General features: G+C 39.0%; 2 protein-coding genes across 5 annotated transcripts in view; one reads left to right on the top strand and one right to left on the bottom strand.

Moving 5' to 3' along the window:
• LOC127641303 (coagulation factor XIII B chain-like) overlaps window positions 1–14616 on the top strand; it is an 83610-nt gene extending 68994 nt beyond the window's left edge. Inside the window, exons 12-15 of one of the 4 annotated variants that reach the window (XM_052124220.1) lie at window positions 13025–13121; window positions 13219–13407; window positions 14044–14096; window positions 14392–14616. In XM_052124220.1, the coding sequence (XP_051980180.1) occupies window positions 13025–13121; window positions 13219–13407; window positions 14044–14066 (309 nt within the window). In that variant the 3' untranslated portion in view covers window positions 14067–14096; window positions 14392–14616. Of the gene's footprint in view, window positions 1–12944; window positions 13122–13218; window positions 13408–14043; window positions 14097–14391 lie in introns of all 4 variants that reach the window. The other 3 variants (XM_052124219.1, XM_052124218.1, XM_052124216.1) reach the window with 3 other exon arrangements.
• Window positions 1–15438, bottom strand: part of cfh (complement factor H) — a 148230-nt gene that overhangs the window by 96619 nt on the left and 36173 nt on the right. The gene's annotated exons all lie outside the window — the stretch shown is intronic.

Below are 15438 nucleotides of genomic sequence, written 5' to 3'. Positions count from 1 at the left end.
TCTACCGCTGCGAACCAATCTAGATGATGAACGCAAGTTTAAATGTGTTTTTGCGTGAGCATTTTGAACGGGAGTTTAAACGGGAGTTGAAAAACTCACAGGTCCAAGATCGGTCGTAAGCCGCCGCGCTTCCTTGGGTACGATGAAGTAAGGGCTGTAGGGACCCTTCTTAATCTCAGTTGGAGGGACAGGCTCTATCGCGTCTTTGAGTAAGAGACGATTTCCACACGCAGGGATTTGGCGTATTTGCCGTGTACTGCGTTAAAGCGGACGCCCACGAAGGGCGGAGGCCTGGCAAACTGAATTGCGTAATCGAGTCAGATGGTCCTGGCCAGCCAGCATTAAGGATTGGGAAGTGAAAGACACGCATCCCAGGGGACGATTACATTTGACGTACCCAGCGGAGCAGCGGGGCGGAGCAGGTAGTACGGTGTCGGGAGGCTCTAGTCCTGAGAAAAGACTCGAAGCACTTACCTTGCTCCGCACACCCAGCAGTGGGCGGGTTAGTGACTGAGGAGGAGGTCCTATAGCGGCGTCCTCTGGACTCTTCATAACCGGCCGGCCGGGGAACAGTCATGGGGCTGAGGGCGGAGGGTCTGCGTCCAGTGTGCCGGGACTGTTGAGGTGTGGCGGCAGAGTGCTGTGAGAACGGCATTTGCGGGCCAGGTGACCCAGAAAGAGGAAATTGCTCTATTAGTGAAAAACGTGCCAAAAATACCTGGCCCTCCACTGGGGGACGGTTTGGTCTGTTTACCAACTCCGGAGCAAACGTCTCGATCTCTGGGTCGTCCGTCTCTGGAGCGCTTGGGAGCCTTCCGGGTGCTCGAAGGGGTCCGTGAGATGGGGGGGGCGTGCGCTTCCTGCGGGGTGCTCGACTCTGTTGCTGAGATCTGGGCCCACTCTTGGTTGAGGCGGAGCAGCACATTTTATTTTTTTTTTAAGCCGCAGGAGGATGACCTCGCGAGCAGACGGGGCATGGCCCATGGTGGCAGGTTTGTGAAATGGCCTCCGTCTGCTTCTTCACTGCTGAGGACTGCTGGGCGGAGTCGTCAACGGTGCCGCCGAATGGACGTAGCTGGGAGATGGGGGTGTTCGAGAAGGAGCCTGTATTTCGACCAGGTCCAGTCCATAGATTGCGTTTCTGGACCACGGGGTTGGCCATGGCGATGTTGTCATCTAATTCCTGGAGCTCAAGGGACCGGCAGGCCGGCCGCAAAGCGGGCCGCACTCATCCCGATCTCGGACGGAAGCAAGCAAGCGTGCCGGGGAGGCGGGTGGTTCGGAGGATTTACCCAGCGAACGCAGCCCGTCATTATCCCCAAATCGCCTCCATTGCCCGCGGCACCTGCCTCAATCCCGTAGGAAGGAGGCAAGACACGGGGGACGGCTGAAGTGGCTCTCTCTCATTACAAAAGAAAGCTAAGACCGCAATGCTGCCACGGCTATGTTCTCGCACTGAGAACATAAACCATTGGAGAGAAATCGCTCATCCCGAGCTCGGACGGAAGCCAGCAAGCGTGCCGGGGAGGCGGGTGGTTCGAGGGGTTTACCCGGCGAACAGAGCCCGTCATCGCCTGCGGCACCTGCCTCAATCCCGTAGGAAAGAGTCGAGACGCGGGGAGGCGGCTGAAGTGGCTTTCTCTCATGACAAAAGAAAGCCGTGACTGCAATGCTGTCATGTCTATGTTCTCACACTGAGAACATAGACCATTCATAAAACGCTGCCTGCATGTAATCGCAGCCCAGGCACGCAAGGCAGCTTATATGACCGTCAGAGGGGGAGAAATCAACCGCATCCAGAAACTACACAGAGGCGGAAACACGTCTTTAAAAAGACGCGTCCTGAAAAGGACGTTCAACGCCAGCTGTGTATTTGCTCTTTTAGAGAAAATAACACTTTTAACTGCGCTGTTGAAGCGCCCAGGGGCAAACTTCACTGCATGACCATCTGCTCCGAAGAAAATTTCTGAATGAACTCATAGTATTTCCTCGCCTTTATACCCGTATGTCCGGGGACGGGGTATGCAAATACTGTCTGCCAACTTCTCATTGGCCTTTTTTCATAGATCAGAGGCATATTCGGTGCTCAAGAGAGACCCCTAGTGTCGCTTCTCCGACACAACGTCGAGAGAGCGACAGACGGGGAACTACTGTATTGTCTTTTAAAATATAATAAAACATTTTACTGTATATTTTACAGTTAATATTTGTTAATCAATTAACTTTTTATTTCTGAAAAATGTTTACAGTATTTTACTGTTAAAATGACTGACATTTTTTACAGTGTAAATGTGTGACTCAAGAAACTGTACTTCTCTTTAAAGGAGCTATCTCTTAGTTTGTCCCAATAACATGTGAATTGCAGCTTTGGGTATGATTTGTTTTTCTAAAGGAACTGTTGTCTATGGAGTGGTGGTGGCGTAGAGGGCTAAAGCACATAACTGTTAATCAGAAGGTCGCTGGTTCGATCCCCACAGCCACCACCATTGTGTCAGCAAGGCACTTAACTCCAGGTTGCTCTGGGGGATTGTCCCTGTAATAAGTGCACTGTAAGTCGCTTTGGATAAAAGCGTCTGCCAAATGCATAAATGTAAATGTAAATGTTATCTTTGTACAGAGAGGTTCTGCTGTAAGTGAGTCATCTTTCTGACTTTGGTAAATGATTAACTTGTTGATCCCCAAGCAGAATAAAGTTTCAGAGACAAAGATTAAAAAAGTTACAGTCATTTATGAAGTGAGCTCAAACGTTCAATAATGAAAGTTACTATAAAACTCCTCGGCTTTGCCTTTTTGGTTTTATCCTTTACAATTGTACAATCTCAAGGTAAGTTTACTGCTCATCTTCTTTACTTTTTTTATTTAGTTATTTATTTAAATGTCATTTATATTATATTTCATTGATATACACATTTTACTTTTCTTCATGCATGCATTGTTTGTGCTTTTAAGAATGTCTTCAAAAGGACATTAAATATGAAAACATAGAATGATTAAAGAAAAATCCCTACAATAATAATGAAATAGTGAAAATGAACTGCCAGAAAGACTCATATCATTAACCTTATAAAAGCTTTTATTTTATATGGAGCGGTTCCCCTGATTGAGTCTGCCATGTTTGAATCACATGACCACGCAAATACTATTCGCTTAATCTCAGTAGCAGCACAGATATTAAGCACTTTCACTCATGGATTATGATTATAACCATGACTGACTGTGAAGAATTTCTGCAATGGCATCAGTAATGCATTTGAATGATGCTGCATCCACACCACTAAGTGTAACTCCAAGATGACATACATACACACACACACACACACACACAAAATAAAAACATTTCAGAATGCACGTTTAAGTGTTTTTAAGGCAGAAAAGGGGTTTCTGTTATTTAAGGCAACATTTTCATAGTTGTACAGAGTAGGTAAAACTACAGACATTTTATTTTTACTGCTGTAAAACTATGTTGTGTATTTTACTCACAATATTTAATTTTTTTTTTATGTTGTGCTTGGAAATAGAATATTTGTCTCTCAGAGGCAACTGGATTAAATTGGCATCATTTACAAGTCAATTTTGTTTCTTAATGTTTTTGAGAGTATAATGGCATTTCTTTATTAGTATAAAGCTAATGTGCTGCCTATTTTCAATACCCAAAATTAAAAGCTCACTTTATTTACAAAATGTTAATAAATGTATTTATAATTAATGTGTTGTTTATAATAAAGAGGATGTCTAGCAGTTTGAGGGGTTTGATTTCCTCCATACAGAGATTTATACTTGAATGTTCTCTGTAGAATTCAAATGGGTCATATAAGTTTTACTGTCACAGATTATAAGTTATAAGAGGCAAGAATACAATTAAATTCACATCACCAGCAGCTCAGAGTCACCCGACATTAATAGAATTGTCAATGCAGGAAAAACCCTGAAAAGGTAAACCGCCAAAGTGGCTGGTAAGAGTGACAGAGTAACCCCCACTGCCAATTTTTACCCACATTTGACAGGTTGGCAGGTGCTCATTTCAAACCCTGGTTGTGCGGTTGTTTAAAGTGTTTTGGGATCATTTCACTGATGAAACAATGAAAAAAATGTTTCAGTCAATGTCAGTATAAAACTCTTGACAACATGAGTTGTGGAAAATTGTATTTGATCAAGGAGCTTTTGATAGCTTTATACAATGAATATGATTAAAGAAGCGACAGGTCTATCCCTCACAGTTTCGTTTTCATTTATGTCAAAAATCAAAGATGGGACTGCTGTGAATAAGGTCTTATAAGCATTCAGTCTTTTATGATCCCACACAACTTCCCCACATTTTCGTAAAAATCTTGGCCATTGACTAGAAGACTAGAGGACTAGATGTTCAAACTAGTTGTCATTAAAAAGCTACAATCTTCAGCTTTGAGATGATATATAATATTTAATTGACAGTTGAGAACATATTTTGACCATTATTTGTTTATCATTCATTTTATATTGCATATTTTGATCTGGACATATGAGACTTAATATTGGTACCCAAGCTGGATGATGGAATTTGCCGCTGCATCGGAGAGCGTTCCGGTGTCTGACGCGGAAGACTAGAATGGACTGCCACCTTCGGGTTGATGCTCAGATGGCCAACATGCTTGCACGGGTTGCCATCAGCGTGGTATTGGACTGGAACCCTCCACCCTCCCCTCAGCTTTCACGGCTAGACGATTGGTTCCTTGGGTCCGGGCACCGCTCACAGCCATCATGAGCTGACGAGGTCATGGAGGACACCTTTCACTGCCTGCAACCGACCTCCTCGCTCATCTGCTCACACTACCCTTGACGGCGGGGCGGCCCACGGGTACTCGGAGGTCCCTCAGGTGGACAGAGTGGTTGCGAACCACCTGTGTCCCGAGAACGCTGCCTCCTGGCAGGATCGCCCGGTGCTCCCCTCCAAGGCCTGTAGGATGACGTCATCACTGATCGCCAAAGCCTACAGCGCCACCGGACAGGCAGCCTTCACCCTGCATCCCATAGCCCTCCTGCAGGTTTACCAGGCCAAGGCACTCAAAGATTTGCACTTGGGTAGTCCTGACCCCGACGTGTTGCATGAACTGCGCTCTGCGACCGACCTCACCCTCCGGGTCATGAAGGTCACAGCGCGGACACTAGGGCAGGCGATGGCCACCCTCGTGGTCCAGGAACATCACCTATGGCTGAACCTGGTCGAGATGCGGGAGGTAGACAAAGCAATCTTTCTCAACGCCCCCGTCTCCCTAGCTTATTCACTTTGCTGAGTATTTTAAACCGTATTCTCTGGGGCGACATTTCTCGTTGTCCTACCCACTTTAGACACAGCATATGGGCTGTCAACTTTCAATTTAAAATCCTAATGATAGCTAAAAAATAAAATTCTAATCTAGATGACACAAATTTATGAACAATAAACAATAAATTTGTTACATTTGAACGTTAATCATGAAGTTTTCTGGTGATTTTTTTACATCCTATTTTTTCAAAGGACGACTTTGGTGTTTGACCGAACTTTACGTTTCATGAAGAGATCAAATTCACAGCATCTAAAATGCCACATGAAGCTGCTGTCGAGCTGGTGGAAGAGTGCTACAAAGATGCCATATTAACATTAAAATACTTATGTTATAAAACTAAACAATTTACTATATCAACTGGGAAAATGCTTAACACAGTGGACTCTGATATATTTATAATACTTTATAAAACCTTTTAGATGCTATAAATTTTAATGCAGAACTGTTTTATTTTTCTTTAAAAATCACATTATATAAGTGTGTCTTCATTCTTTGTTTGCACTCTAATTGTAAATAATCTGTATTTCAGTTGCTTATTTAGTTTTAAATGTATAAATATTCCTAGTTTTCACTTAATTCAAATTATATTCTAGGATTATTTACCAGGAATGTTTTGGCATTTAAAAAATGTATTTGAATTATGATTTATTAGCTAATGTTTTAAGTCCAAATTATTTTGTCCCTAAAAGACAGACATAAAGACATTCCATTCTGTTATTATTTTCAATGCTTGACCTCTTCTTAACCTAGTATTGGTTCATTTTGTTTTGAACAGAAGTAACTTGTCAGATTAAGACAACCAGTTATGGAATAGAAAGTACTGAACCAGAGGGAAAAACAATTTTCAGAGCTGGAGAAAAAGTAAAAATTACTTGCTCTGAAAAATACTGGATATTTGGCATAAAAGAAACCACAAAATCATTTACATGCCGAGATAATGGGCAATGGGATGATGAGCCTACTTGTGTGGGTAAGCTTGCAGAGAATCACTTCTTGACTTGGTGCTGAATTCATTGTATATTATTAAATGTGTGTATCTTAAAATATGTGAATCTTGTTTCAGATATTAGATGTGAAGTTCCACGTGACAGGCGCGTTTATGATCCACAACATTACTTTAGAGACTCAAAATTGGATGCAGAAATATTTTACTAATTCTGGATATAATAAAATGGCACAGAAAGCCAAATGTACACGAGACGGCTGGAAACCAGATCCACTGTGTGCTGGTATGTTCTTCTATAAAGCGTAACAATCTGTGGTCCTGATACATAATTTACATGAATTCTGTGATTAATTAGTATGATGGATGTTTTCCAGAACTTAAGTGTGAAGCACCAAAAATCCCAAATGCAAAGATTGAGGGAGGTCAGAGACAAAACTACGAAGTCAATTCAAGAATAGGATATAAATGTAACTCTGGATTTGAACCAGAGAAGCGTGTAGAAATCACCTGTACTTCACAGGGCCAATGGACAGGCATACAGCACTGCACTGGCAAGTTATAGTTTGTTGACAATGCGAGAACATTATCCAATCAAATAATTATATTTAATATACAGTACTTCCCATTGATAACTCAGAAACTAAATTAAATAAAATGACTTTGTTAATACAGATTTTATGTTTTTTCACAACAGCAAAGGAAGTATCTTGCAGTTTTCCATCCTTGAAAAACGGGTTCACATACACAGCCATAAATGAGGGAAACATCTACTACTCATGTGATAGAGGTTATAAACCATTCAGTGGCAACTGCTGGGAATCAGTGACATGCAATGAGTCTAATGAGCCACAGTGTATCAGTGAGTGTGTTTTATTTAAGTCTGTCTCAGGTGTAAGACAAAAGACTTGTTCACTAGTTTAATAACTTGTCATTGCTTTTTTCAGGGGAGGAAGAATGTGGTGCTTTCCCAAGTGTTGTACATGGAAAAATGAAGCAAACAAAAGGAACCTTTCTTAATGGAGAATCTGCAGAATTTGAATGCGATCCAGGCTTTAAATCAACACATAGCTCGATTAAATGTGTCATGGGTAAATGGGAGGCAGCAACCTGTGAGGGTGAGCCTCTTGAACTCTTATTACATGACTATGAGTAACAATGAAGACACAAACACAGTGGGCCGGAAAAGTAATCTATATACTTACATATCTATTACCATCTGCAAAGGCGACACAGGAGCTGCACCTGAAGCAGCATGTATGCTTTTAAATTGAATATTTACACACATTATTTAGTGTTTCACAAAGGTGGCATAAATGCATGTACACATAAATAGCAATATATATATATATTACTATTGTCCAATTTTTTGTTGTTTTGATTTGTAATATATGTCTTTTTCCAGAGGATGTGCATTGTGACATTCCACCAAAAGTGGAAAATTCAGTCATGATTTCTGACCCTCAGAAATTTTATCCTGAAGGATCTTCTGTAACATACAAATGTCGAAACTTGTTCACAATGAGGGGGACTAGGGACGTTTTTTGCCACAATGCATCTTGGGTAGAAACACCAAAATGTGAAGGTGAGTTTTGATTGGTGATCGTAACTACAGTATGTTTTAAAGACCCATTCAGAATGCATTGCCATTATAACCCATTTAAACCACAACAAGAGGAGATACAGAACAATACAAATGTGAGGAGGTACTAAGTTTTCATCTCTTGTTTACTTTCTCACCAATAATTTAATATTTCAACTGTGATCACAGAAAACATACAATCAAAATGTAAATGTATTGATTATTTACTGCATAATTAAACATTATTTGATACTACAAAATGACATTATTATATTATTTTATTATTAAACATTCTTGTTACACATTTAATAACAATTTTGCTTATTTTTACCATAATTGAGGCTCTCGAAAGAAGCCCCTGGTGTCACTACAATCGACACAATGTCTCGTTCCCTCCATCATGGAATGGGGTTACAATAGTAACCTAAACGTTATCCTCTCTGATTTCTCTCTTCTTTTGTTGCCTCTTACTGGCAGCTTTCTGTTCAAAACCTCTTCGGAGAGAAAACAATCCCAGGCTGGTAGATGAAAACCAAGACAAAAGAGAATATTCACATGGAGATACAGTACGCTTTGAGTGTGTTGAGGGGTTTGAGTCGAGGGAGACAACTGCTAAATGTGATGCACAAACCTGGATTTACCCGAAATGTATTAGTGAGTAAATCTGAAAAGAACCTTCTTTCGTTCTATCTTTCTTTCTTTCTTTCTTTCTTTCATTCTTTTAAAAGGAAATGTTGGGCATGTCATACATACTGTACAGTCAAACAATCTATCTGGAAAAAAAACCCTGTTAACTTTCATTTAACTTACATTGAACCAATTCTGTATTGTTCCTTTAGAAAAAGCTCATGTGTTCCAGACCAACAAAGTACATGACGTTTGTGACACTGTTAAATGAGAAAAATGTGTACAACAACTTTGAAAATGTGTCATACAAGTGCAATAGTCCATATGATAAAATCCCAGAGGGTACTTGGATGTGTGAAGATAAAGAGTGGCATGGAGATTTTGTCTGCACAAGTGAGTCCCCTTTAAATCTTACAATCACATTTGCTTACACGATGGACAAAAATTGGTTGAACCCATGATGATTCAACCCCAACATTTTAGAGAATGTCATGATGTTTTCTTACCATTTAAAAACATTATATATACAGTACATATACTTTAAGTGTTCTTTGTGTCACAACATTCTTCTAGCTGCTTTTCATGATCTTCAGCAGTTCACTTGAAATGTTGAGAGGTCTGTATCACCTCATATACAGTGGCATGCAAAAGTTTGGGCACCCCTGATCAAAATTTCTGTTGCTGTGAATAGCTAAGCGAGCAAAAGTTGGCCTGATTTCCAAAAGGCATAAAGTTAAAGATGACACATTTCTTTAATATTTTAAGCAATTTTACTTTTTGTTATACATCTTTTACAGTTTCAAAATAACAAAGGAAAAGTGCCAGAAGCAAAAGTTTGGTCACCCTGCATGGTCAGTACTTAGTAACACCCCTGGAAAGTATCCCAGCTTGTAAAAGCTATTTGTAGCCAGCTAAATAACTTCAGCTTGCACCTCTTGAAGTCATCCATTGTGGATTTTGAGTTGTGTTTAGGATCAATATCCTGTTGAAGCAATCCTCTTCATCTTCAGCTTTTTTATAGATGTTTGCATCCAGAATTTGCTGGTATTTAATTTAATCCATTGTTCCCTCTACCAGTGAAATGTTCCCCTGTGCCACTGGAATCAACACAAGCCCAAAGCCTGATCGATCCACCCCGTGCTTAACAGTTGGAGAGGTGTACTTTTCATGAAATTCTGTTCCCTTTTTTTCCAAACATACCTTTGCTCATTGTGGCCAAAAAGTTATATTTTAACTTCATCAGTCTGCAGGACTTGTTTCTAAATGCATCAGGCTTGTTTAGGTGTTAATTTGCAAAATTCTGACACTGAAATTTCTTGTGAGGACGCAGGAAAGGTTTTCTTCTCATGACTCTTCCATGAAGGTCATATTTGGGCAGGTGTCTCTGCACAGTAGAACAGTGCATCACTATTCCAGTCTGCTAAATCTTCCTTAAGGTCTATTGCAGTCAAACAGGGGTTTTGATTTGCCTTTCTAGCAATTCTACGAGGAGTTCTCTCTGAATGTTTTCTTGGCCTCAACTTGAACTCCACCATTCCTGTTAACTGCCATTTCTTAATTACATTACAAACTGAGGAAACAGCTACCTGAAAACACTTTGCTATCTTATAGCCTTCTCCTGCTTTGTGGGCATCAATTATTTTAATTTTCAGAGTGCTAGACAGCTGCTTAGAGGAGCCCATGGCTGCTGATTGTTGGGACAAGGTTTGAGGATTCAGAGTATATGTAAATCTTTGAAATTTGCATCACCTGGCCTTTCCAAACAATGATTGAGTCAAGCCATAGCCCTAACAAGCTAATTAAGGTCTGAGACTTTGGTAAAAGTCATCTGAGAGCTCAAATCTTTTGAGGTGTCTAAACTTTTGCACGGTGCTCCTTTCCTTTTTTTCACTCTAAAATTGTACATAATAAAAATAATACACTAATATTGCTTAAAATGTTGAAAAGAATGTTTCATCTTTAACTTTATTCCTTTTGAAGATCAGTTCATCTTCTACTCACTTAACTATTCACAGCAGCATACATTTTGATCAGGGGTGCCCAAACTTTAGCATGCCACTGTAATTGTGTGCATTGTGCATGAATGAGAGGGACTATAGACCAGCAGGGCTGGACTGGCAATCTGGCATACTGGGCATTTTCCCGGTGGGCTGACGCAATTTGGGGCCGATCAGGGGAGGTCTGGCCATAGGGAGAACCGACGCGAAACAGGCAGAATGGGCTGCGATAATCTTAAATGAGCTGCCGCATTATGCAGAACGGACCTCAAAACGGAGCAAGAGGGATATATCGCTCACAAGGTGGAAACATTTATGGAATAGCATCATGAAAAATGGTTATTTTATTTCTTTATGTACTGTACACAAAATAAACCCAGACACAATGCAATGCAGTGCGCAAGTGATAAAGGATAATCAATTCATCTGAGCACAAGCAGAGAGGTAGAAATAATCCACTTGCTGTAAAGTTGTATAAACACAACACTACAGCATATTTGAGAAAAGAAAGTTAAGTTGCATATTTGAGATACATTGGATCTCTTTAAGCAAGGTACTGTCTTTGTCATATTGCTGTAAAAGTCAATATTAAAAGTACTAAAAGAGCTATTAGTGTCACATTTGGGTTTTTTCGCAGATTTAATTGGTTTTATAGAGTTACTTAGTAATCTAATTACTTCCCAATGAAATAATCAGTAAAATAATCATATTTCAATTTTAGAGAAGTAATCAGTAGTGGATTACTTTTTAAATGTAACTTACCCAACACTGCTATTGATTGAGTGAATTTGTGGGAGCGGAACAGAGGGAGATTTAAACTTACACATTAGTTTCATATGTGATTCATATTTGTGTTTATTAACTCCACCATTGTAATGCCTGACCATAGTAATAATATAAAAATAACACTTGAAAATCTGATCATTAGTATTCTTAATTAAATATTGAATAACTATGAAAGAAATCCCCAAAATAAACATGAACACATTTGACAACATTAACACTTTTTTTTTATTATTTCTAAAAAACATTTTTCTTTTGGAGCAGAAAACAAATGCACAGTATACATGGGAACTCCTTTAATACTGTTTTCAAAGCATCACAGGATGAACCTTATGAAGGTGGTGGAAAGAAAAGTGTGCAGAGGTGTAATCAACATTGTCTGACAATGTCTGACTTTTTGTTGGTTATTTTTTTTATATATATATATATATATTATTATTATATTATTATTATTATTATTTATTTATTTTTTTATTATTTTTATTATGTTTTTTTTTTGTCATTGTTGTTTTTTAGTCACAACGTAATGCCCATAATTCTGTATGTGGTATTTCAGGTTTGACAGCTTTGCTTTTATTATGATATGTGGAAAATAGTATTCATAAAATATTAGAGGTTATGTAAAAACATTTAATTGGTGTATATATATATATGACTGGTGCATTATCCTGCTGGAAGTAGCCATCAGAGGATGGGTACATGGTGGCCATAAAGGGATGGACATGGTCAGAAACAATGTTCAGGTAGTCCGTGGCATTTAAACGATGCCCAATTTGCACTAAGGGGCCTAAAGTGTGCCAAGAAAACATCCCCCACACCATTACACCACCACCACCAGCCTGCACAGTGGTAACAAGGCATGATGGATCCATGTTCTCATTCTGTTTACGCCAAATTCTGACTCTACCATCTGAATGTCTCAACAGAAATCGAGACTCATCAGACCAGGCAACATTTTTCCAGTCTTCAACTGTCCAATTTTGGTGAGCTCTTGAAAATTGTAGCCTCTTTTTCCTATTTGTAGTGGAGATGAGTGGTACCCGGTGGAGTCTTCTGCTGTTGTAGCTCATCCGCCTCAAGGTTGTGCGTGTTGTGGCTTCACAAATGCTTTGCTGCATACCTCGGTTGTAACGAGTGGTTATTTCAGGCAAAGTTGCTCTTCTATAAGCTTGAATCAGTCGGCCCATTCTCCTCTGACCTCTAGCATCAACAAGGCATTTTCGCCCACAGGACTGCCGCATACTGGATGTTTTTCCTTTTTCACACCATTCTTTGTAAACCCTAGAAATGGTTGTGCGTGAAAATCCCAGTAACTGAGCAGATTGTGAAATACTCAGACCGGCCCGTCTGGCACCAACAACCATGCCACACTCAAAATTGCTTAAATCACCTTTCTTTCCCATTCTGACATTCAGTTTGGTGTTCAGGAGATTGTCTTGACCAGGACCACACCCCTAAATGCATTGAAGCAACTGCCATGTGATTGGTTGATTAGATAATTGCATTAATGAGAAATTGAACAGGTGTTCCTAATAATCCTTTAGGTTAGTGTATATACTGTATATATGTTGCTCATCAATGAGATTTAAAATGATAAACAATGTTCTGCAAAAAATGTAGATGATTTCAAAATGAACAAATATTTTCTGTGGAAATTGTGAAACTGCTCAAAATGGATGTAAATATGTCTGTTACGTTCATTTGTTTAGGTGAGATCTGTCCACCGCCACCTCATCTTGAACATGGAGACTTTACTGTATATAGAAAGAATGGTGAAGTAATTACACAGGTTTATTATACTTGCAAAAGAGACTATGTGCTAGACACACCAGAGAAATATTATAAGTGTCAGAATGGGAGATGGGAGACCCCTCCAAAGTGTCTGGGTGAGTCGTCTGTTTCTAAATTATTCTCTTGAATCTCACTCTCATCAAGAACTATTTTACAATTTGTGTCTAATCAGATTGACTTTAACTGTCATAGAGCCCTGTGAAATTACACCTGACATTACTGAGAAGTACAATGTTCAACCCCTCCAATATAATGTCTTTGTTAAACATGGTGGCACTCGTAGACTTAATTGCAAGTCTGGATGGAATGTTGGAGGTTTTAGGAGATCTGAATATCTGGACGTGTCGTGTTCTAATGGAGAGATCAAATCTGACAAAACTTGTAAGTACATCTGAATGTGTATTTTTACACCCACATTAGTCAAGGTGTTTATATTTGTAGATCTGTTCAGCTCTTTATAACATCTGTGCAGATCTTTACCTGAAAGTCAAATATTTGTGATGATACACTGTGGCTTGTAATAAACACACAATGGAAATTGTTTTGCAATATTATTGTTCCCTTGCTAATTATTTTCCCTGCATGTGTCACTTACACTCATATTAAAATTGAATAAAAGTCATTTGAATGGATAAGAGCAAGTTCATATATATATTTCAGCTGAATGATGTATTTGGGACAAGCCTGGCTCCAGCTCTATGATGTATGGTGGGCCAAACGACCCACCGGGTGGGCCGAACAGTTGGAGGGGTGGGTGTAGGTGTAGTTCTCAAGGTGGGCCAAGTTCATGATTGGGTGGGCCAGGCCCAAAAGGACAGTTCAGACTGTTGTTTGAAACTCCAGGATCATCTCCTCATTAAGAGTGTTTTGATTATATTGATTCAGTGTTCTGACTCCAGTTCAGTTAACAGCATCACTCACACTATCCGTGTCATTAACATTGTATTTTTCATTTTATGCACTTATAATGTCATAAGTTCATTGACACAGCAAGTGTTCTTTTGATCCTTTTTTCAGGCAAGACAAAAAATATATTTTGATTGAAAAGAAACTGGAGTGGAAACACTGAGGTAATGAAAGAATGATCTTCACAATGAATTTTAGAGAGTTCTTTTAGAGGCATTAAATTAATGATTGATGATGTTACATGTGATGATGCTGTTGACCAAATTTAATTTAAATGAATATCTGTGTGATTTCAGGAGATTTATTTTTAGCACTAAAATTTGATGAGATGAAGTCCTAGTTATTGATAAACACAAACACTGAACCTACACAAGTGTGTGTTCATGTTTTGGCATGTAAACTTAAGTGAAAATGTTGTTATATTTCTATCTGTAATTATGTATTCTGTCCTGTATTAAGATCTGAAGATCGCTCTGATGTATCCAGAGCATGAAGATGAACACAAACACACACACACACACACACACACACACACACACACACACACACACACGTGTGCAGACATATATGTTCACTGCTGCTACCATTAACATGCTTATGTTAACGTTATATGGTTTTTGTGATTTAAAAAAAACTTTCTTTTGTCAAAATTGCTTCAGAAAATGTTTGGCATAAATAAATTGTATTCAAACACTTTACACTGAGTTTAATATCCTTTCACATTATTTTGTTATTTTCTTTAGACCTAAAAAATAAAAATAAAAAATTACCCTAAAAAATTTTGCTTCATGTTGTAACATCTAAATAAACTGGTTTGAATCAAGTCAATTGTATTATTTAACATCACTTAATAAACGTGACTACGTTAGTTTACACCAACAAAACCAATATTAAGGGTTAGATCAAGGAGAAGTAACAAATGCGGGTACCATGTTTCACTAACTAAAAGGTGCATGTAGTAATTCTTTCCTCATTAAAATGTTTTAGTCCTAAAGACTCACATGAGATATTGTACAGACTTCTTATCATAAACCTTATGAAAGCTGTTTTATTTTATATGGAGAGGGTCCCCTGATGGAGTCTGCCATGTTAGAATCACATGACCATGAAAATACTATTTGTTTAATCTCACACAGAGGCAGCTGGATTAAATTAGGTTATTAAAAAAGAAAAATATGTCAATTCAGTTTCTTATATGTTTTAAAGAGTATAATGGCATTTCTTTATTTGTATCCAGCTAATGTGCTGCCTATTTTTAACACGCACATTTAAAAGCTTATATTACACACTTACAGTGGACAATTTGCAAAATATTGGACAAATTTTCACAGTCTTTTATGATCCTACGCACCTTCCCCATGGTTTCGTCGAATATCTTGGCCACTGAGTGGACTACAAGATCAATCTAGGTGTCGCTAAAAAGTAGCAGTCGTCAGCTTTGTGATGATGAATCATATTTAATCAGTAGTTGAATAAATTATTGAGATGTACACAATGTACATTGTA

The sequence above is a fragment of the Xyrauchen texanus genome, chromosome 50 (genome assembly GCF_025860055.1).
Source record: "Xyrauchen texanus isolate HMW12.3.18 chromosome 50, RBS_HiC_50CHRs, whole genome shotgun sequence".
Lineage (NCBI taxonomy): Eukaryota > Metazoa > Chordata > Actinopteri > Cypriniformes > Catostomidae > Xyrauchen > Xyrauchen texanus.
This window is presented reverse-complemented; position numbering and strand designations above follow the sequence as displayed.